The sequence below is a fragment of the Ahaetulla prasina genome, chromosome 11 (assembly GCF_028640845.1).
Source record: "Ahaetulla prasina isolate Xishuangbanna chromosome 11, ASM2864084v1, whole genome shotgun sequence".
Classification (NCBI taxonomy): domain Eukaryota; kingdom Metazoa; phylum Chordata; class Lepidosauria; order Squamata; family Colubridae; genus Ahaetulla; species Ahaetulla prasina.
In genome coordinates this window covers 17,414,769-17,437,622 of record NC_080549.1, presented here as the reverse complement: position 1 = coordinate 17,437,622, position 22,854 = coordinate 17,414,769, and the positions used below count along the sequence as shown (strand labels likewise).

Below are 22,854 nucleotides of genomic sequence, written 5' to 3'. Positions count from 1 at the left end.
ATAAATGGGAAACCATGTTTTGCCAAGATATTAAACACGATTCGGGTCTCTCCTTTTTAAAGAAGAGTCAGAACCAAAGATCAAATCCCCAGTAACATTAAATGTAATCCCAGTTAAGTATATTGCCTCGCCTGCACAAAGGAAAGGAACAGAACCTCAAAGGCAGAAAGTTTAGCCATAAACATAATGCAGCCCAAAATCATGAATCTTTTGAGGAGACATTTTATTAAGATAAATCCAGCAAAATTCCTAACAGTGGGTATATTCAGTCAAACCTGTCCTTTTCTCTTTTTTAAAAGTTTTTTTTTTTGTATTTCATTTAAAAACATGATTACATATTTTAATATTATTCTCCAAAATGTGACAAAATAAAACTACATTTGGGATACAACAAGTTTCCAGCTTCTTAAGATTTTTCATGAAAATATCTCACCTTCTTTATAAAAGCAAGTAACAGAACCACCGGAATGTCTGACGCAATTGTGGTTTTTTGTGTGGTATTTTTGTTTTAGACCTCCCCACGTTAAGAAACCATACAACACACAACAAGGGTAAAATTAAAATCTGAATTCCGTATGACTGACACACAAAGGGATTATATACTGATAGAAGTCAATAGCTACCACCACTGATTCTTTCCGGGTACCATACAAACTATGACAATCACAAAATTTTAAAAACAATGATTTTTTTTTGTTGTTGTTGGTTGGTTGGTTGGTTGGTTTTGAAGTCCAAGTAACCGAGATGAAGATGTTCCATGATTAAATTCATGCTAAAAAAACCTGCATTTATAAAATAGTTGATAAAAATATTCCTCTCTTAACAATACAGTATGGAGGTACGAATACCAAATGATGGAAATGAAGAGGGTTTATAATCTGTTACTCGGACTTGGCTTCCTTGACATCAGATACTTCAGCAGCTGGTGCCTGTTAGTATTTGAGAGAAACAGAAATTGAATTAGGCTAGGAAAAAAAATCCATTGCAGAGGATACTGGGCGTAACCGTAGCTCAGTCCCATAAACAATGAATTCTGCAGTTTACCAACTTCCATTCTTGCACACAGCAGCAGCAGGAGACTTCCCGGCTTTTGCTTATTAGCTAACTCAAGCGCCAAACCGTAGTTTTTCCTAACTTTGAACTCTTATGGCACAATGCCCATCTGTCTGTAAGGAAGCCATCCGAAAACATGAGGTGGGTATGGCTTCTGTGTATCCCTACCCTGTCCCGTGTTCACAGAGGCAGCTGCTGAATTTAAAGAGGGGGAAAAAAAATCCCTTTTAAAAACACATTGTGCCTAACAGAAACCTGCATGTGCACATAGTATTGGTGGAAGTTTGGGGTAAAATAAGAAGCAAACGTCCAAATTAGAATGAGAGGGAGGGGGGGTAGAGAAAGAGAGGGAGGGAGAAAGAGGGGGAGGGAGAGAGAGAAGGAGAGAGAAAGAGGGGGAGGGAGAGAAAAAGAAAGGAGGGAGGGAAAGAGAGAGAGAGAGAGAGAGAGGGAGAGGGAGAGAAATATCTGCATGTTGGTTCAGGAAGAAAACAGGCAAATAAATGAATTAAACTGGAGACTAATTTCTCCCTGCTGTGCACGCTTCCCTTAAATAATTATTATCCTTGTGGGGGAGGGTGCCAGCCCCCTCCATGCTTGCATTAGGGAGAAACCAAGTTAAAAATGAGATGTAAAAGTTAAAACATCAGGTTTCCTTCACCACTGCATGGTTCACTTAACTGTGGCGATTTGCTTAACCACCACAACAAAAAGGTCGTAAAAATTGAGCACAATGGACTTTAACAACTGCCTTGCTTTAGCAATGGAAAGTCTGGTTTCAATTGCAGTCGTAAGTCAAGGACCAAACATATATAAGGGCTGGATACAAAGCGGGAACTGTTGAGAGCGGAGTTTCCCAATTCCCTATGTATTTGGAAACAATTCTCGGGACAGCGGGATAATACAGTACCTCGTTAGTTTTGGTATCTCCGTTCTCAGAGTGGTTTTCTTCTTTAGCATCTTCTTGCTTAGTTTCATCTTTTCCTTTGGCTCCTTTCTTCCCTTTTGTTGCTACCTTTTTGTCATCTTTCTTGTCATTTCCCCCTTTTTCTTTCTGTTAGAGGGAATCACAAAGAGAGAGGGGCAGTAAAATCTCACTTACTCACCAATCCTTTTTCAGTGGCCAGCCTCAAAATACCGATGTCTAAAACTGGCACTCCTAGATAAAGGTTCCCCTCGCACATACGTGCTAGTCGTTCCCAACTCTAGGGGGCGATGCTTATCTCCATTTCAAAGCCGGAGAGCCAACGCTGTCCGAAGACATCTCTGTGGTCATGTGGCCGGCATGATTAAACGCCAAAGGCGCACGGAACAGTGTTACCTTCCCACCAAAGGTGGTCCCTATTTTTCCACTTGCATTTTTTACATGCTTTTGAACTGCTAGGTTGGCAGAAGCTGGGACAAGTCATGGGAGCTCACCCCGTTACGCGGCACTAGGCATTCGAACCGCTGAACTGCCGACCTTTTGATCGACGAGCTTAGCACCTTAACTACTTAGCAACCACATCCCTCTGGCACTCCTATATAAGATCAATATCTTTATCTGTTGAGAGTGGAGCAGTACAGTTAGCCCTTGTTTTGCAACTGCCTCTTTTAGCAACCATTCAGAGTTACAACTGATGGAAAAGGAACTTTTTGACAAATCCTTGTGTTTTTAACCTTTTCAGGACTACTACTTTTCTACCTGTGCATATTATCTTTATTTTTTTAAAAAAGGGGGGGTATTGACAATCTCATTCTAAGGTATGGATATTAGAAAAAAATTATTATCTCAAATAATTAATAAAGTATATATAACTGATTGAAGAAAACTTTTATCCGTGGTTTCAGAACAAGATGATCATATTTGGATGCCAGGCAGGGAGAACAAAACCTTGAGAGATCAGTGTTTCTGTTAAGGCTAAGGCTAATAAATATAAAGAGGGACGCAGTGGCTCAGGGGCTAGGACGTTGAGCTTGTCGATCAAAAGTTTGGCAGTTTAGCAGTTCGAATCCCTAGTGCCACATATAACGGGGTGAACTTCTGTTACTTGCCCCAGCTTCTGCCAACCTAGCAGTTCGAAAGCACGTAAAAAATGCAAGTAGAAAAATAGGGACCAATTTTGGTGGGACGGTAATGGCGTTTCGTGTGCCTTTGGCGTTTAGTCATGCCAGCCACATGACCACGGAGACATCTTCGGACAGTGCTGGTTCTTTGGCTTTGAAACAGAGATGAGCACCGCCCCCTAGAGTCGGGAACAACTAGCACATATGTGCGAGGGGAACTTTTACCTTAAGGCTAATAAAATGTATCCAAATTTTATAGAAGTTTTCTATGCCAGGATTCCCAGATAATTTCTAAGAGACCCTGACTTATGCAAACTGGGCATATCTTTTCAATTGGATAAAGGTTTTATTTATTTTTCAATACAAAATAAAATAGATTAAAATATTTAGGTAACCCTTGGCCTGACTTTAACTCATTTCCGTTGTACATTGTAACCTGGGAAGAATGGTTATTTAGAAACACAGTCAATCTTAATTTCCAGGATACATTGTATACGGCAAGTAAAAATCTACACATGTAAACCAATTTTAACCTAGAGAGAAAATGCCAACTACAAGACTAATTTATTTCATATGAATTAGCTAATTTATTTCATATGAATTAGCTGGAATCTTAAGGTAACCTTCTCTCATTTCTTCCTCATCACCAACACCAACACCAGACCTGCTAAAGTGACATTTTCAAACTTTTATTTGCAATCCAACCTTTTCACTGAAGTTCTGGTCAAGCTCAAAGTCATACAAAATCCAGTCAATATAGCACAGCGCTAAAATCAAGTGCCCTTCTAAATGCATTGGATTTAGAGCTCCCAATCCCAAACTAGGAGATTTAGTAACTTCTCCATAGTTTTCCCTCTTTAATTTAACAAATTCACAGGAAAATCATGAATATAACTGAATAAACAGAGTTGGAAGGGACCTTGGAGGTCTTCCAGTCAATCCCTGCTCAAGCACGAGACTATTTCAATCAACAGGTTGTCCATTGTCTTCCTAAAAATTTCTGCAAGCAAGCCATTCCACTACTTGTTCTCACGGTCAGGAAATTTCTCCTTAGTTCTAGCTTGGATCTCTTTATGGTAAGTTTCCATCTTTCCATTGTTGTCTTTGGAGAACAGGTTGACCCCATCTTCTTTGTGGCAGCCCCTTATCATAGCCCACTGCTATCATGTCACCCTAGTCCTTTTCAATGTAGGTTCCTTGTTCTCCTTTCTAGGTAACTCTTAAAGGTAAAGGTTCCCCTCGCACATACATGCTAGTCGTTGCCGACTCTAGGGGGCGGTGCTCATCTCCGTTTCAAAGCCAAAGAGCCAGCGCTGTCCGAAGACGTCTCCGTGGTCATGTGACCGGCGTGACTCTACGCCAAGGGCGCACGGAACGCTGTTCCCTTCCCATCAAAGGTGGTCCCTATTTTTTCTACTTGCATTTTTACGTGCTTTCGAAACTGCTAGGTTGGCAGAAGCTGGGACAAGTCACGGGAGCTCACCCCGTTACACGGCAGCGCTAGGGATTCGAACCGCTGAGCTGCCGACCTTTCGATCGACAAGCTCAACATCCTAGCCCCTGAGCCACCGCGTCCCTCAAGGTAACTCTTAAGTAAGTCAAATTGGAAGTGACCCAGTCAAAGTTAGCAGTGACCTTTAAAGATAGTGAATTAAACTATCCTTCTCCCACCCCAATGAAGGTTCGCAACTGAACCACTGTGCATCATTCAATTACCCCCCATCTTACTCAATAAATCTTGTTTTCTATGGCTTACGTGAATGACAAGTCTGTAGATGACCATCTTCAGAGGCAATCTGATCACGAGAGATTTTACTGGGTCCCACAGATAAGAGGTCTGGAAAGCGACCGTTCTCGTTGATTGGTTTAGGCTGCCAAGCCTATACCAGCCTCAAACAGTCTTGGCACCATATTTTGGGGTACTAGGGATGTGTTCCCCTTCTAAAACCATCTCAGTTATGGTGGACAGCAAAGCTGCTCAGGGGAAGGAATTTTCATTGAAAACTCCACCTACCCACTTTCACGTCTGCACACCTCTTAGGTGTGTAGTTGTTCATCCGTATTTTTTTTTCCCCCTTTTAGATACATCTCAGCTACTGGTTAGTTCCTTGGCCTAAAACGGTTCTCTCAAAGTAAACAATTAAATACAGAAAGGCTGGATTCTCACAACCATATAATCAAAAGCTACTAATCCAACCTCTCCAAATATATTTCCCCTCTAGGAAAATTAGATGGTAGATCATCACCAACATCTTCCTCATCATCATCTATATCAGCGATGGCTAACTTTTTTTGCCGTCGTGTGCCAAAAGTGGGGGTCGCGCGGGTGTGTGTGTGTCACGCCCGTGTGCCAACACCCATAGTTCAATGCGCTCTGGCCCCCTTGCGCATGCGCACACGACACCACCCCACACACACACTTTTGGCACGCAATGGCCTGGTAGGCCTGTTTTTCGCCGTCCTGAGGCTCCAGAACCTGGGGAGGGCAAAAACAGCCTCCCCCCCCCCCCAGGAGGCCCTCTGGAGGCCAGAAGCGGCCCATTTCCCGACTTCTGGTGAGTCCAGAAAGTCCATTTTTCACCCTCCCCAGGCTCCAGAGGCTTTCTAGGAGCCTGGGAAGGGCAAAAACGGCCTTACCCACCTCCCTGGAGGCCGGAAATAGCCCGTTTCCCGACTTCCAGTGGGCCCGGAAGGCTGAAAATCAGCTGGCCGGCGTGCACGTGTGTGCTGGAGCTGAGCTAGGGCAACACTCGCGTGCCCACAGATACAGCTCCGTGTGCCACCTGTGGCACGCGTGCCATAGGTTCGCCATTACGGACCTATATCATGCCATCAGTACACATGCAAAAAGAAGGGCCGTGATAGCTCAGGCTGTAAAGAAGCCTGTTATTAGAACACAGCAGCCTGCAATTACTGCAGGTTCAAGCCCGGCCCAAGGTTGACTCAGCCTTCCATCCTTTATAAGGTAGGTAAAATGAGGACCCAGATTGTTGGGGGGGCAATAAGTTGACTTTGGATTTATATATACAAATAGGATGAGACTATTGCCTTATACACTGTAAGCCGCCCTGAATCTTCGGAGAAGGGCGGGATATAAATGTAAACAAAAAAAAAGAAAAAGAAAAATCAAGATTTCTTTAAGGCAGAGGTCTCCAACCTTGGTCCCTTTAAGACTTGTGGACTTCAACTCCCAGAATTCCTCAGCCAGCAAAGCTGGCTGAGGAACTCTTAGAGTTGAAGTCCACAAGTCTTAAAGGGACCAAGGTTGGAGACCCCTGCTTTAAGGGAATTCTGACATCAGAGGGAATCTTCAAGTCAAGGCATTCGGACACGCAAGCATGTCATTCATTTACCTTCGGCGGCGCCTTTTTCGGCTTTGGCTCTGGTTTGGGTGGAGCAGGCTTCTGCAAGAAAAGCAGAGATAGGTTGTTAAATAAACACAGCATTCCTGTTGGTTCAGTTTGCTGTAATAATCTCAGACCTCTGTGGTCCCTTTGAAAGCGTCTGAATCTTCTGGCCCCTTAGGATTACCATGGCAGCCTTAAAATAAAGTGGGGGCTATAATGTCATAAGCCACCATTGACTCTGGGAACATTTTTTCCCAATGCAAAAAGTTATTTTTATACAAGATTTCTATTTTGGATCTGGATATTGCTTTCAGGTATTGTAAGCTACCCGAGATCATATATTTGAGATGAGCGGCTGCTGAAATAATAATTTAACAGTAACAGAGTTGGAAGGGACCTTGGAGGTCATCTAGTCCAACCTCCTGCTCACGCAGGAGACCTATACTTGGGATTCGAACCGCCGAACTGCTGACCTTTCTGATCGACAAGCTCGGCGTCTTAGCCACTGAGCCACCTAGCCAGGCTATTTTCCCCCCCTATTGTGACTGAAGTAAAATACATATGTAGAAAGAGTACAAGGATCTAGATCAGTTTTTCTTAACCATGGCAGCTTTGGATTTTATGGACTTCAATTCCCAGAATTCTTAGCTGTGACCATGCTGGCTCAGAATTCCCGGTGATGTGAAGTCCATCTATTTAGAAGCTGATAAGTTTGGAAAATACTCAAGATGTGGCTTATCATGGTGAAGCAATCGTGTCATGTATTTATTTAGAGTAAATACTATATTTAGTCTTGGAAGTAATTCACAGGAGGCTACTTGAACGATACTTTGAAAGATCTATTGATCTGTTAACAGCTTTAATGTAATATGGATTTAAATAAAAAAAAAGAGGCGTACACTCACAGCAGACAGTCTAGCCGATCGTCTCTTTGGCTGCAGAAGAGGAAAAACAAATTACTAAAGCCAAACATCGGTTTTCTTAAAAAGTAGAATTCACAGAGATTCAAAACAGTGTACCTCAGGCAACCATGCTCATTTAACACGAAAATCCCACTACATTCATTTAGGCTTACTTTCCCCAAAAATATGCATCGGATAGTTTTGCAAAACTGAAATGTTATATTGAAGGAATGCCAAGACCGTGGGTCTGGTTTGTAACTCTTACAGCCTAATAAACCATAGCTGACTGGAACAAAAGCAAGCATTGTGTCTACATATTCTCTTTTCTTGGCACTTTTATTAATACAACAAACTCTGTGGTCTGTTAAACTAGGATTGTCTTACAACCGAATTGGGATATTCTAGCTTATCTGCTGACTACTTATCAGGATGTAGAAGTTGGTATGGTTAGCAATTTCCCAAAAGGCTTGCCTTATTGTGTGTAAAAAAACCAAAAACAATACAGATGAACAATATTTGTTATCTGCCCAACTAAACACATTTTGTTGGACAGAGATGCAAGCATGAGCCACTTTGGTGTGGTCATGAAAGCACCAGGAGACCATGAGTTCTAGTCCCGCTTTAGGCCAAAGCCAACAGGGTGATTGTAGGAATCTTAACTGTGAGAAGGCAAGGGCCAACCACTTCCACAACTGTTGCCAAGAAAACTGCAGGGAGTGTTCTGTGTAGTCGCCAGATATCGAAAGTGATCTGAAGACAAACAAGAACAGAACTAACCATTTCCTGGGTTCAGCTTGTAAGATACTCCTGTGGAGTTCATTTTAGCTTTTGACCAACTGGTAAGCTCTCTGTGACACTCAAATCTGGTTCGAAAAAGGAACTGATCCCAAAGTCTAATGTCATCCTGGTCCTTTCTCACACTACTCATAACTTCAACAAGCTACAAACTTTTGACATCGGGGCAGTAACAATTTAAATGGAAAGGTGGAAGTCTCTTCCTTCCAGGCCCACAGATGAAAGAAGGAACGAAGCCCACAGTGGCTTGAGGTTGGCTGCACCACGTACTCCAAGCAGAAAGTCTGGTTTCTGGTAACAAACTGAGGCAGAATCCTGTGGTTTGCAATCCGTGGCTCAAAGATTGATGTACTTAATGCAGCCAATTGTGGCTGGTAGCATGACAATACTATGAAGAAACTATTGGGAGTAGGGGGAACCCCAACGTTCTTACTAAGAGATTTTCTCTGTTAAGCAAGTCCAACTGCACAATTTTTTCATTGCACGTAAAAAGAATTCTGCCATAGATTACCCAGCATATAAATTGTGTGCGCGCTGATCGGTTGCAAATTCTTGGCAAATCAATCAATCTTCCAACAGCCTCGCCATGTAGATTTAAAATCCTACCACATGCTCACATTGTGTCAATCCTTGTGGTGCATGTTTTCCCCAACTCCTTTGAAGACTCACTTCATCTTGACAACTGAATATATATATATGTGTGTGTATGTATGTATGAAAAAACCTTACCTCCTCCTTTATTTCACCTTCAGCTGCAGCCTAGTTTAATAAAAAAAAAAAAGACAAGCACAATATAAACTACTTAGTTTTGTTCCAATTTTATAAAAAGAAATGGATGCCAAGAAAAACTGGCGGTGCATCTCATTGACAAAAATAAATGGCCTAGTAAACATGAGACAGTAGACATTTTTTAATATAAAAGGTGAGAAAAAGCTTTATTGGGATCGATCAATCAAAACTGACAAATGGAAGGCCAACGTATCAATCTTGCATCGATCAAAAAAACAGTCTTGAATTCTGGAGGCAAACAAAACACAAAAAATAACTGAGTGTGCAACTAGATTTACATATACAGAGGCAGTGCAAGAAAACTCCAGGAACTGACTAATTTGCTCCCTTGGACTTTATCAATCCATTCCACATCAAGCCTTCTAACTCTTCCTGTTGTGTTTCAGCAAAATAAAATAAAATAAAATCCCAATCAAATATAGCACAGGACGCTTTTTTTTAAAAAAAAAAATTAGAAACGGATCAGATTCTTCTGCCAACAGCTGCAATTTTTTAACAGCCTTTTTAACAGCCTTTTTTTTTTCTTCCTTTTTTTGAACTCTTACAAACTCCCCGGACTACACTTCCCACAATGCACTCGGAGCCGGTCCGTTTTTCTCGACGTCATCGCGTCCCAACTTTTTTTTTAAAAAAGGCATCCAAAAAAAAAAATATTCCCGCCAAATTACCTGGCAAGAAACAAGGTCGTTTGCAAACGACCTACAAAGGGCGTGGAGCCTTTTTTGTTTTTTTTTTAAGGCATCTCTCGCTTTAGCCTTTAGGAGGCGGGGACCTAAGCCAGTCGAGGTTCCTCTGCTTGTGCTACAAAGTCTGCACAAACCGACATCCCCCCTCCCCCATTTTTATGGGCATGCCTCCCCTCCCCCTCCTTCTGTAGCTGCACTTTTCAAACCGGGAAAACTCTCCCTCCCCTCCCCCCCATGGATAAATCTCAATGGTTGGATTTGCAAAAGAATAAAATAATAAATTTTTAAAAAAAGAGGGAGGGGGGGGAGAGAGAGAGAGAGATGCCTCGTTTAAAGTTGCACCGAATCGTGGCTTTGGAAATCTCGCTACATCTCAACAACCCCCCCCTCCCAAAAAAAATAATGGCCAAGGTCCACGCCCCCTACAGGCTCCGAGTTGCCACTGCAACACCATCTGGTATGACAAGTAGGAGGAAGGGGGGGGGAGGAGGAAAAAAAACATATATATAAAAAGAACAAAGGCAAACGCAGGAGACCCCGATTGCGGGAGGGGGGGAAGCCTCGGCCCGAATTGGGTCCGATTGCCCCCCCGACGGCTTCAATGCAAGCAGGGCTTTGCAGTTTGCAGGAGGAAGAGGAGAAGGGGCGCCGGCCGAGCCTGCCTGCCTGCCAGCCATGCCTGCGGTCAGCAAGCGGCACTATGGCCGTTTGCAATCCGGCATGGAGACGCAGCGAGCAAGGCAAATAAAATCCGCCACCACTAGCAAAGTCTACTCGGCTCAGCAAGCGCTTGCCCTCGCTCCCAAACGCTGGCTTGCAAGAGAAAACGCTTTTCACGCAAAACCCCGCGCACACCACAAACACACAACACAACACACAGACAGGCACACACACAGCCCGGGCGGGCGCGCGCGCGCAAGTCAAAGCCATCTTTTTCCTCCCCCCCCCTTTCTCCCCGCGCAAAAAAATAAAGGGGGGTCTTTTCGCGCGTCTTCCCTTGCTCGGGTCCGTTGCCCCCCCCCCTCCCTCCCTCCCCAATCCCCGCACCACCATCACCGCGTTTCGCTCGCTTACCTTTCTTTTGGGCATAGTTGAGCCTTTGGGAAACAGTTGGTCGCCGATCAGAAAAGAGATGCAGATCTTTGCAAAAAAAAAAAAAAAAAAGGGGGAGGAGGAGGGGAAAAAAGGCGGCCGCCCTCCCCTCGAAAGAAATGCAAAAGATGAAAAAAAAAAGGGGGGGGGAGAAAAAGGAAAGGGAAAAATAAAATAAAATCAAAGCACCGCGCGAAAAACAAACCCGCTTTTTTTAAAAAAAGAAAAGGCCTGATTTTGGTTGGTTGGTAGGCTGGCTGCTTCTTTTTTTTTTGTTTAAAAAAAAAACAAAAACACAAAAAAAGTCTTTTTTTTTTCCTCTTTCTTTGCAAAACTGTATAAAAACACCCCGAGCGAATTGCAACGGCAGCAGCAAAAAAACAAAACACACAGACAACAAAAAAAAAACCCCAGCACCCTGAACCTTTTTTTTTTTTTTTTTGCAATTAAAAATAATAATAATAATAATAATTCCCCCCTTCTTTATTGCAAACAGTAAAATACACCAACGCTCAACCAAACTGCATGAATGGGAAGCGCGAGGAAAGTCCTGGGCCGGGAATGACGCGCGGCTGGGCCAATAGCAAACTCGGGCCAGACCTGGGCCAAGGCGCCGATTGGTAGAATTCGGGCGGGGAGGCGGAGCCCGGACCCTTTAGCGCGAGAGAGGCGCTCGCGCGCGTCGCCCAGTGCTTTTTTTTTTTTTTTTTGGCCGTCTGCGCAGGCGAGCGGCCTTTAAAAAGCGCTTCCTGAAACAGCCCCCCCCTTTTTTTCCCCTCTGTCCCTCCAAATGGGCGAGATCGCCCAGGGGTTCCCAGGTCGCCCCCCTCCTTTTATGCACCCTCCTTTTATGCACCCTCCTTTTTCCTGCCCCCTCCCTTTTCTTGCAAGCTTGCACGACCCTCGTCGTCTCTCCTCGGCGCCCAGCCTCTTGGGGCAACGGAAAATAGGAAAAAAATAAAAATCCCCCCTTCCCTCCCCGTGTAAATTCTTCCGTGCCTCTTTGCAAAGGGAGAAGGGGTGCTGCAAAAAGTTCCCCCACTCCCTCCAGGAAAAGGGGCTCGTGCAAAGCCCGCGGGCGGGCGGGCGTGCAACACGGGCCAGCTGGCTTTCCCTTTGCACGGCTTGCAACATGGCTGCCCTAGCGCCTTCTCTTGGCGAAGGCAGTGGCTGCGGAGGAGGAGGAGGAAGAAGGGTGCAGATGGGGGAGGGGTTGCTAAGAGGGGGCCCCCACCCCTCTTAGGGTGCAAATGGGGGGGAGGTGGAGGCTGGCCCGTTGGGTCTGCATGGAAGGATCGCCCTCCTCTCCTCCTCCTCCCCCCCCGGAGCAGATTGCAAAGGGCGGCAGCGTGCAAAGGGGACCCTTTTCTCGCAGCGTGGGGTTGCTTTGCAAGAGGACGAGCGTGCATTTGCTAGGCCGGAGACCCGGGGTTGCACCGCCTCCTCCTCCTCCCCCCCCAAACTTCCAAACGAATTAAACAATTTAAGACCCCGCATTCCTTCTGATGGATGATTCCTGACTTTGATGGCTCTATCGCTCTTCTTTCCAAAAAAAAAAAAAAAAAGATCCCGGAGCGGTTTTAAAAGGGAACAATGGAAAGTTTTAAATACAATCCACATCGTTCCAGCGTCGTCCCTTTTCTATTTAAAAGCACTCGAAGGGGAGCCTTGTCGGAAGCGATGCTCTATGCACGCGGCTCTAACTCAATAGGCAACCTTTGGAGGCGTCTAACCGCTTTGTGGATTGGGACCTTGGATATTTGCAGGCTTAGAGAACTGCCAGCAACAGGCCTAGATTAACACTTCGCTGTTGTTTCGAAATTGTCGCTTTTTAGGCACCTTTCATGTCTATTCTAGGTAGATCTGATTAGGACCTCAATCCCAAACTATGAACTACTAAAACTATTACTATTCTTCTCATCCTTATTAGTACCTATCTCTTCCCACTTATGGCTTTAACCATGTTGCTTGTAACTTTAGAATAGAATAGATTTTTTTTTTATTGGCCAAGTGTGATTGGACACACAAGGAATTTATTTGTCTTGGTGCATATGCTCTCAGTGTACATAAAAGAAAAGATACCGTCAGCAAGGTACAACTTATATTGTTTCCTAGTATGATTTGATTGCTTACTAGTATCCTGTGGCTATCACTAAGTGTTGTATCTTATGATTCTTGATGAATATATTTTTTTTCTTTATGTACACTGAGAGCATATGCACCAAAGACAAATTCCTTGTGTGTCCTATCACACTTGGCCAATAAAGACTTATATTCTATTTTTTTTTAAAAAAGAGTTACAGATATCCACTTTGCAGACTTTCCATTGGAAACATTGTATCTGAATTTAATGGCTTTTTTTTCCTTCTGGAGATGATTATTTTTTCCCTCCAGCAGTTGAAAAAAAAATATGTTTTTCCTTGTTTGGGAAAGTAATTTCTTTTTTCCTGTTTAGGAAAGAAAATATTTTTTTTCCTTGGTTGGGGGCGATTTTTCCCCTCCCTTTGGGAAATAAAACGGTTTATGGTGTAATTCTGATTTGCTTTGAGTTTTGATAAATAGACTTGACAACGTGAAGACATATCTATCTAGTAAAAAATAATTGCTACCAACCTGCCTTCCATTGAGGACCTGTATACTGCACAAATCAAGAAGAGGGCCGTGAAAATATTTGCAGATCCCTCGCATCCTGGACATAAACTGTTTCAACTCCTACCCTCAAAACGACGCTATAGAGCACTGCACACCAGAACAACTAGACACAAGAACAGTTTTTTCCCGAAGGCCATCACTCTGCTAAACAAATAATTCCCTCAACACTGTCAAATTATTTACTAAATCTACACTACTATTAATCTTCTCATCGTTTTCATCACCAATCTCTTTCCACTTATGACTGTATGACTGTAACTTTTTGTTGCTATCATTAAGGGTTAAATTGCAACCTATGACCATCATTTGTGTTGTAAATGTTGTACCTTTGATGTATTTTTTTTTTCTTTTATGTACACTGAGAGCATATGCACCAAAACAAATTCCTTGTGTGTCCAATCACACTTGGCCAATAAAATTCTATTCTATTCTAAAGGGTGTTTCTCACTTTTATGGAAACGGCTTTAAAAAGGTACAAGGATAGAATTTCAGTGCAGTATTATTATTAATGGTGAAAAATATGAGCAGAAAACCTGTGCAACGGCTGCTGTCTATAGTAAAAATTTTAGCGCAGTGGCTCATTTTAAGAAGGAAGTCTGACACTTCTCTTGTGGGGCACTTTTCCCTACATTCTGTTCACTGATAGTTCAAGGAATAAAAGTTTTATGGGCTGCAGATGCCATGCGTTGTCAAATCTCTCTGTGTCTTCATTTTAGGGCAGGCAAAAGTGTAAAAAAACCCTATCTTTTGCAGCCACGGGAACTGTGGTCACCACTCGGCCAACAACTCTATTTTAGTTGGTTGGGGTTGCTTTATAGTTTTAAGTGAATGGTGCCAATCCAGAAAACTTAGCTAATTGATAGAGAAATTGGTTACTCTACCCTAGAAAATATAGACCTTTATGCTTACCTTATGCAGGTGTCCCCAACCATGGCAACTTTAGGACAGAACAGAACAGAACAGAACAGAACAACAGAATAGTTGGAAGGGACCTTGGAGGTCTCCTAGTCCAACCCCCTGCCCAAGCAGAAAACCCTACACCACTTCAGACAAATGGTTATCCAATATCTCTTTAAGAACTTCCAGTGTTGGAGCGTTTACAACTTCTGGAGGCAAGTTGTTCCACTGATTAAATGTTGTAACTGTCAGGAAATTTATCCTTCCTAACTTCTAAGTTGCTTCTCTTCTTGATTAATTTCCACCCATTGCTTCTTGTTCTACCCTCAGAGCTTGACTACCTCTTCTTTGTGGCAGCCCCTGAGATATTGGAACTACTTGGAACACACTACCTGATTCTGTGGTCTCTTCTCAAAATCCCCAAAGCTTTAACCAAAAACTGTCTACTGTTGACCTCACCCCATTCCTAAGAGGTCTGTAAGGGCACAAATGTGCCTACCGTTCCTATCCTATTGTTTCCTTTCATTATATCCAATTAATATAGTTATTACATACTTATGCTTCTATATTATATAGTTATTTTCATGCTTATCCTTATATATACTGTTGTGACAAAAATAAATAAAATAAAGGCTGCTATCATGTCTCCCCTAGTCCTTCTTTTCATTAAACTAGACATACCCAGTTCCTGCAACCGTTCTTCATAGGTTTGAGACTCCAGTCCCCTAATCCTCTTGGTTGCTCTTCTCTGCACTCTTTCTAGAGTCTCCACATCTTTTTTTTTATATCGTGGCAACCAAAACTGAATGCAGTATTCCAAGTGTGGCCTTACCAAGGCCTTATAAAGTAGTATTAACACATCATGTGATCTTGATTCTATCCCTTCTAGCTTTGCTGGCTGAGGAATTCTGGGAGTTGAAGTCCACAAGTCTTAAAATTGCCAAGGCTGGGGCACTTAAGAGAAGGGCACTTAAACCTGAGATTTGTGTGTTTCCAGATGGACTTCAGCGGGATTTAAATTGCAGGAATTGCTATTTTTCTTTAAAGTGTCTTTCCTTTCTGAGAAAAGGTCAACAGAAATACAGCTATAAAATAATAGGAACTTAATTGTTGGAATCATCTTTTCTCTGATGACAATCGTTGATCTTGCATTCAGAAGGCTAAGTGGCAAGTGATCCGTCAAACCTGTCTGGTCTCCAGATCTCACTGTTTCTTCACGTCAAGCAGGTCAAAAGTGAACAGAACACACCTAAGGGCAGATACCTTCCATTCCCATTTCCACCCAATCTTGAATTGAAAGCAAGAGTGGACAAACCGGCAAAGAAACTATCGTGGAGGATTTGACCAGGTGAAATCCAGCTTCTTGCCTATTGCACCCAAGGTAGATGGGCTGGGCCATTGTAGGAAAAGAGATCTGGAGATACGAGGTCTTTTTGTAGCTAGAACGAAATGGGTGGAACACCATATATCTTCCTTGGTTTTGGCAGAGTCTATTACAGAAAATTAACTGGTACATTTCAAAAACCAGGAATTGTGGTTTAGCAGCCATGTAAATCAGGGGTGAAATCCAGCAGGTTCTGACAGGTTCTGGAGAACCGGTAGCGGAAATTTTGAGCAGTTCAGAGAACCGGCAAATGCCACCTCTGGCTGGCCCCAGAGTGGGATGAGACTGGGGATTTTGCAGTATCCTTCCTCTGGAGTGGGTTGGGAATGGAGATTTTGCCTTGCCATGCCCACCAAGCCACGCCACGCCCACCAAGCCACGCCCACAGATTCAGTTTGTTATATGGGTGCTTGGCATAAAGCTTGCTTATTACGCCTGAAAGGTTAATGGGGTGATTATGAGAGCAATAGAAGTGATATCATGTGATCCTGAAAGGGGAAAAAAGGCCTCTAAGGTGTTTACAAAAAGCAACTCTTTAAGGATCATATCCAGTGTTTCTATTATGTTTAATGTTTTCTATTTTACGTTTAGAAATGTAAAGCAAAAGGTTGAGGTTGCAAGTATTTTTCTACTCTCCTGCGTTGGAAAAAAAAAAGTCAAAATCCACTATTTTCGTCTTTCTGCACTTCTCTAACTTTAATTTTTTGATTGCATTTGTTTAATCTCATGATAAACTTTAATAAGACGTTTTCATTTTGGAGTTGTTTTACTACATATTTGTACTTAGGTTTTTAAAATGGGCAGGGAAAGAAAAAATAAGGAATTTGTTTTCTGCTTTCAAAAGAAGACTTTAACAACATTGGTCTTGGGTTTCCTTGTTTTCTGTTCCTCATTCTTTGTTTCCTATTTTATGGTATTTCATAGACGGGAAACCTTCAGGTAGAGACAGTCTTATTTGTATTAATTTTTTTACAGAAGCCGCATTAAGAGTCTTTTCAGGTGGTGAATAAGGTCGAAATGCTTTAAATAAACAATACATTAAAAAAAACACAGTAATTGAAGCAGGGGAGTGGCAAAAATACTTGTATATCCTCAGGTTTCATTCATCCTGTATGTTCATCAAAGTTCTGGCTACAAAACATCTTGCTTTAAAATGAAACAAACATGAACAGTGAATACCTTGCTCTTCACCACCACTTAATTTAGAGACTTTGAACTGAATCAAAGCAGAACCAATTCAGATGACCAAATTATCATCTCCATGGTAGATCACCCTTGTTTTTCTTTGTTGTCACAAATGAGGATAATGTGTTTAATGGCCCTCTTCAAACATTTGCAGCACAAAAGTCTGTAGAGATTCTCAGTCATCCAGATCATGGTTGTCCCAAAGGTGCTTTTTTTCAGGAGGCAAGTGGACTTTCTTGTTTTGAAGACTGAAGACTTCAGAGCTGAAGAAGCTTCTTGGATGAGAAGCGAAACGTCTTCAAAGAAAAACAACAACAAGAAAGTCCAGTTTCCTCCTGAAAAAAGCACCTTTGGGATTTGCAGCATAACGATGATTCCGGGACCAGCCTTTTTGGTCACCGGTTATCTTGCAAAGCCAGTTCCTTCTCTTTTTTTGAGGGTAAAAGAGGCTTTCTTGAGCAAACCAGACTGTTTCTAATTTTCTCGTGGGAGTCAGGTAGCAGTTGACAAGCATTCCCTTCCTCGCCCCCCTTCCCTGCCAGGGCTAAACTTTTCAGTTGTAGTCTGATAGATGCTAGTGAATTTCCCCTGAATGTCCAGCTGTTTTTCGGTGGAAAGAGAAGTGTTGGCTGGTTTGATGGAGAGGACATTGAAGAGACCGGCATTGTTAAGAAGGACATGCCACAAGGGCATGTCACTTTGCAGGGCTGAAAGGGTGTGATTAGTATAATAGAATAATAACTTTATTGTCACTTTGAATATACACTAATTGTCGTACATTAAAATGAAATTTTGTTGCATACAGCTCTCAAAGGGTCACCACCTCCAATATACACTACATAAATAAAACATAGAATTATGCATATACCCACATATACGACACGGAGAAACAACACAGTCTAGTTTGGATGTATACATGTACATAGCAAGAAAAATGAATCTTGCCAGTTTACCAGATGGACGGCCTAGGGCAGGGCTCACCAACCTTTCGGACCTCAGGGACCACTAAATCCATAATTTTAAATCCGGCGGACTACTAATATGCATTTGTTTAAAAAGACAAGTAGTATTTAGTGCAATATAAAAAATGCAAATAATTTTTCTGTGGACCACCAACATTTTCTCACGGACCACCAGTGGTCCACAGACCACCAGTTGGTGACCGCTGGTCTAGGGAACGAAGCGGTTACAGAATCAGGTAGTCCTGCTAGAAATACTTTGAAACCCCCTCCCAGAGGGGAGCAACAAAAACAGACTGTGACATGGGTGGGTGGGCTCTCTAACAATGCTTTGAGCTCTAAGCACTTAGCGCTTATGAGCAGTATTCTGAATGCCAGGAAGTGAGCTTCCGATGATCATCTCTGCTGTCCTTACTACTCTCTGTGTGGGCTTTCTATCTGAGGCACTGCTGCCACCAAATCAGACAGTGATGCAATTTGTTTTTTGTTTTTTTATAAAAAAGTTTTATTTTTACATTCATGTCCAATAACCTATTTAATGTACAGTCATATACAATTAATGGGGCCTGCCCGGTCACCACCCCCTTCCTTTGACACTCTTCCCTTCTCTACCTTCTTCTACTTTCCACAACCTTCCTCTTATCTACATCCTCTTCTCCCTCCCCCCTACTCTGTTCTTCTCCCTCTTCTATCCTTCTTTCTTCCTTTCCTCTTTCCCCTTCCTCCTCCTTATCCCCTCTTCCTCCTCTTCTCTTTCCTACCTCCTTCTCTCTTCTCCTTTTTCCCTTCCCACCATTCTGAAATGATAGCCGGGCAGCCCCGACCTTACATTAATTATACATCTTCAATCATCCCTGTACATTAACCATGAATCCATTTTCTACCCTCGTCCTCCCCTTTATTACCTTACCCCACCCCCCGAGACTTCCCAGAACAAAATGCGGGGTATCAAAACTAACAATCATAATCCAAAATAAATCTTAAATTATAATCTCTAGTCACTCCACTCGTCATCACACTCTCAATTCCCTTCTCCTTTAAAAATATATCTAATACAAAACAATTCCTAAATTTACTCATATGCTGTTTGATATTTTTTCGTCTGATACTTATTTTGAATATAGTCAATCCACATTTTCCATTCTGAAATATATTTTTCTTGTGTATAGTCTTTCAAATACGCAGAAATTTTTGCCATTTCTGCCAAATTTGATACTTTTAAGTGTCCATTCTTCAATTGTAGGTAGTGATGCAATTTGTTAAGACGCTCTCAGTTGTGCCTCTGCAAAAAGTGGCCAGGACAGAAGGAGAAAGATGTGCTCTCCTCATCTGATGTCGTGTCCCACTCCTCCTCTGACGGCCGGGTCTGGGACGTCTGTATCAAGCATGGCCACGAAGCCTCTGCAGCTTTGCCAAATTCCTGTCAGAGTTCTCAGGGCAGGCAGGAATCCAAGGTGTGACTTCAGCAACCAGATGAGACTTTGCCTGACTCAAGGAATGCTAAAAAACAGATCCTTTATATAGGCCATGGGGTGTGGCTCCATGACTCAGCACTTATCCAGGCCTGCCCCTCCCTTCCTTTTGCTGACGTCGCCTCTCCATTCTCCAGAAGCGGGGATCTGTCCACTGTGTCTTTTCGTCCTCCTGCTCAGCTGCTGGCAATTCTAGCTAGTGGCTGGCTTTGTGCTCACATGCTGTAGGGAGGTTTGTTTGCTCAGTCTGTCCGGGCATGGTGCCAGGCTGGGGGCTGGAGGCATGCCAGGGCTGGGGGCTGGAGGCATGCCAGGCCATTCTTCCTCACTATCAGTCTCTGGCTCAGATAGCAGGAGATGGGAGGGGCCCGGCTGAGGAGAGGAGGGCAGGCGAGGCACAACATCTGATGCAGGAAATGCAAAGGCTGGTTTGCATGCTTCACTAAGGATGACGTGTGGTAGGCTTGGGGTCTGGCCCCACTGACTTTGCCTTTAGCTCCACCTATCTCTATCTCCCCCACCAGAATGTAATATCTCTCCCCCAAGAATGTAGTCAGATTGCTGCAAACATCACTCTGCCCTAATCCATATACCCACTTTTAATCAAATTAAATCCAGAAGCAGCTTGTCCAACTCTCACCAAACTGTTCTTGACACAACGTGTTGTGACCCAGGCCCAAGTAGGTAGTAGTCAACGCAATCAGTTCAAAAACAAACAGACTTTATTAGAACAGCTGAGAATTAACTCATTCTCAGCATAGTCCAAACTAAATCAAAACAAATTCTTCATCACACAAGTCTTCAGTCTTATCACCAACCTTGGTCTAATTAGGCAAACTGCCAAAGGCTTTTCTTGGCAAAAGTTCAAAAGCAGAAGACGCCGACAAGAAATAAATGCAGCAAGACAAGGAGCAAGTCTATCAACTTTGTTTTCCGACAAAGAGCCCAAGAGCTGTTGCTGGTCTTTTAAGCCTTATGTGAGGGCCAATCATCCCTTGGCTCTATTCCCGAGTCGTCCTCTTTGCTTGAGCTGCTCTTGCCTTCTGGCAGCTCTTCTCATGTGTGCACTAGGAACAGGGTCCTCCTGTTCCTCTGCCTCTCTACTATCAGTCTCTGGAGGTTCCAGAGTCCGCACCTCACTCCTCGATGGCCATCTCTGACCCCATCTCTGCCTCCAACACAGAGCTCTCATCCGGGCCTTCCCCAGCCTCCAGGACTGGCCCATGTTCTTCCTCAGCCTCATTGCTGTCCAACTCCAATGCCAGCTCCGTAGGCTGCTGGTGGACCACAACACAACGGAAGAAATATTGCATGCTGTTTATTTGTAGAAGTAAAAGCACCCTTGGTCCATGAGTCACGTGGCTAGAGGGCCAGATTGCCTGTCAAACTCCCTCTCATTTTTTCACTGTTCCCCCTTCCCTCTTTTCCACTGCTGGTAATAGCCATGTGGCGACGGGGATAAAATACAAAAGTCCACCCACATTGGGATGGAATTGTGCTTCCTTCCTGTGGAGTTTCATTATTTAAGCCTTATGCACAATCTTTTCTAAGGTAGCAATGGAAGAGTCCTTGTTAATCCGCATCTCAATTGTTCAATTGTTGCTCCACCAGTTGCCATGGCCACTATTTGCTGCTGTCATCCCAGAGGGCCTTCTACAGGTGCTGTGAATCCAGATCAACCAGTGAAGCATCTATGCAGCTCCTGTTTTATTTGCAAATGAGGTGTAAAGAAATCTTTGGCTATTGGGCAGTTTCAAATCAAAAGTAAACACAGTTTAAAACTAAGTAAAAGTTTAAAAGTGGCCAGATTTCTGCATCATCATAAACCCAGATGTGGTTTGTTCACTTTTGGCCTAGAAGGTTCTTAGGTAGAGGTTCCCCTCACACATATGTGCTAGTCGTTCCTGACTTTATGGGGCGGTGCTCATCTCCGTTTCAAAGCCAAAGAGCCAGCACTGTCCGAAGACTTCTCCGTGGTCATGTGGCTGGCATGACTCAATGCCAAAGGCACATGGAACGCTGTTCCCTTCCCACCAAAGGTGGTCCCTATTTTTCTACTTGCATTTTTTACGTGCTTTCGAACTGCTAGGTTGGCAGAAGCTGGGACAAGTAAGGGGGGCTCACCCCGTTACGTGGCATTTGGGATTCAAACCGCTGAACTGCCAACCTTTCGATCGACAAGCTCAGCGTCTTATCCACTGAACCACCACGTCCTTAGTTGCATGTTATTAAATAAACAGTTGGTTACTTGATATATAGGCCCCCACGGCTTCCAATAGAAATAGCACTGACACATTTTATAGAGATCTGCATTTTTTTTAATTAAAAAAAGATAGAACTAGGGTGGCTTGCATATCCCTTCCCTGCATAGAAGAGGAGGGAAATAATTGTATATTGAATTCTGGGCTTCTTGCTGGAACCAGTTAGTCCAGCCATGCTGGCTGGGGAATTCTGAGAGCTTGAAGTCCAGACACCTCTTTTTAAGTTGCCAAGGTTGAAAAACAAGGGAGTCAGTCGCTTTAATTTCCTAGCTATTCCAGCAGAGGTCTCTCTTGAGTTGCAAAGGGCAGCCATGCTTCTTCTCCACTCAAATTCAAACACCTCCACTACTCTTAACTCCACCGCCATTTTCAAATTCCAACTCCTTCAGATCGGAAGTGGTATTCAGCCGGTTCGGAAAGGTTCGGGTGAACCGGTAGTGGCGACCTGCGGGTTGGCTGCCCATCCGCCCGGGCGCAATCCTATCCAATATCGTTTTTTGACGCTGCACGCATGTGTGGACGCCACGCGAGAGCAAATTGCTGTGTTGTTTGATATCACATGCATACGCTGACAGTGCACGAGAGTGAATTGCCGTGTTTTGTGATGCCGCACGCATGCGCGGAGGGCGCGCGTGCGAGCGAGCAAAGCGTTCGTACGTGCGCTCCCTTTTCCAGTGCTGGGCGAACTGGTTTGCTACCGTATGTGAAGCCCACACCTGCTTCAGATAGATGGTCACATTGAAAGTGTTGAAAGCCTGTGATATTTTGCCCCCCACCACCACCACCAAAAAAGTCTGAAACTCTGGAGCAGGGGTCTCCAACCTTGGCCCCTTTAAGACTTGTGGACTTCAACTCCCGGAGTTCCTCAGCCAGCTTTGCAGAACACACTGCAGAACAGCTTTGCAGAACAGCGCTGTCCGAAGACGTCTCCGTGGTCATGTGGCCGGCATGACTCAATGCCAAAGGCGCACGGAACGCTGTTACCTTCCCACCAAAGGTGGTCCCTATTTTTTCTACTTGCATTTTTTAACCTGCTTTCGAACTGCTAGGTTGGCAGAATCTGGGACAAGTAACGGGAGCTCACCTCATTACGCGGCACTAGGGATTCGAACTGCTGAACTGCCGACCTTTCGATCGACAAGCTCAGCGTCTTATCCACTGAGCCACCCCATCCCTTTTATTGATAACCTAAACCATGTTTTTTTTTCAACCTGCTTTTCCAGCTACATGCAATATCCTAAACCAATGTTTGTCCACCATTTAAACTTCAAGCAAGACTTCAGTTCTGGGTGTTGAAGTGCACAAACATTTTAAAGCTGCCAAGCTTGCGAAAC

At 43.6% G+C, this 22,854-nt stretch overlaps 1 protein-coding gene across 2 annotated transcripts; it reads right to left on the bottom strand.

Moving 5' to 3' along the window:
* Positions 1-206: 206 nt before the first annotated feature.
* HMGN5 (high mobility group nucleosome binding domain 5) lies at positions 207-11,259 on the bottom strand. Of its 2 annotated transcripts, none has more exons than XM_058196678.1 (6): positions 10,693-11,259; positions 8,873-8,902; positions 7,346-7,381; positions 6,453-6,503; positions 1,964-2,107; positions 207-929 (listed from the first exon to the last, which is right to left on the bottom strand). In XM_058196678.1, exons 1-6 carry the CDS (start codon positions 10,705-10,707, stop codon positions 882-884), a joined length of 324 nt encoding a protein of 107 aa, XP_058052661.1. In that variant the 5' UTR covers positions 10,708-11,259; the 3' UTR covers positions 207-881. The 2 variants fall into 2 exon arrangements, with proteins under 2 accessions (XP_058052661.1, XP_058052662.1); XM_058196679.1 differs by having other exon boundaries at positions 7,352-7,381; positions 10,693-11,257.
* Between the last annotated feature and the right edge of the window lie 11,595 nt (positions 11,260-22,854).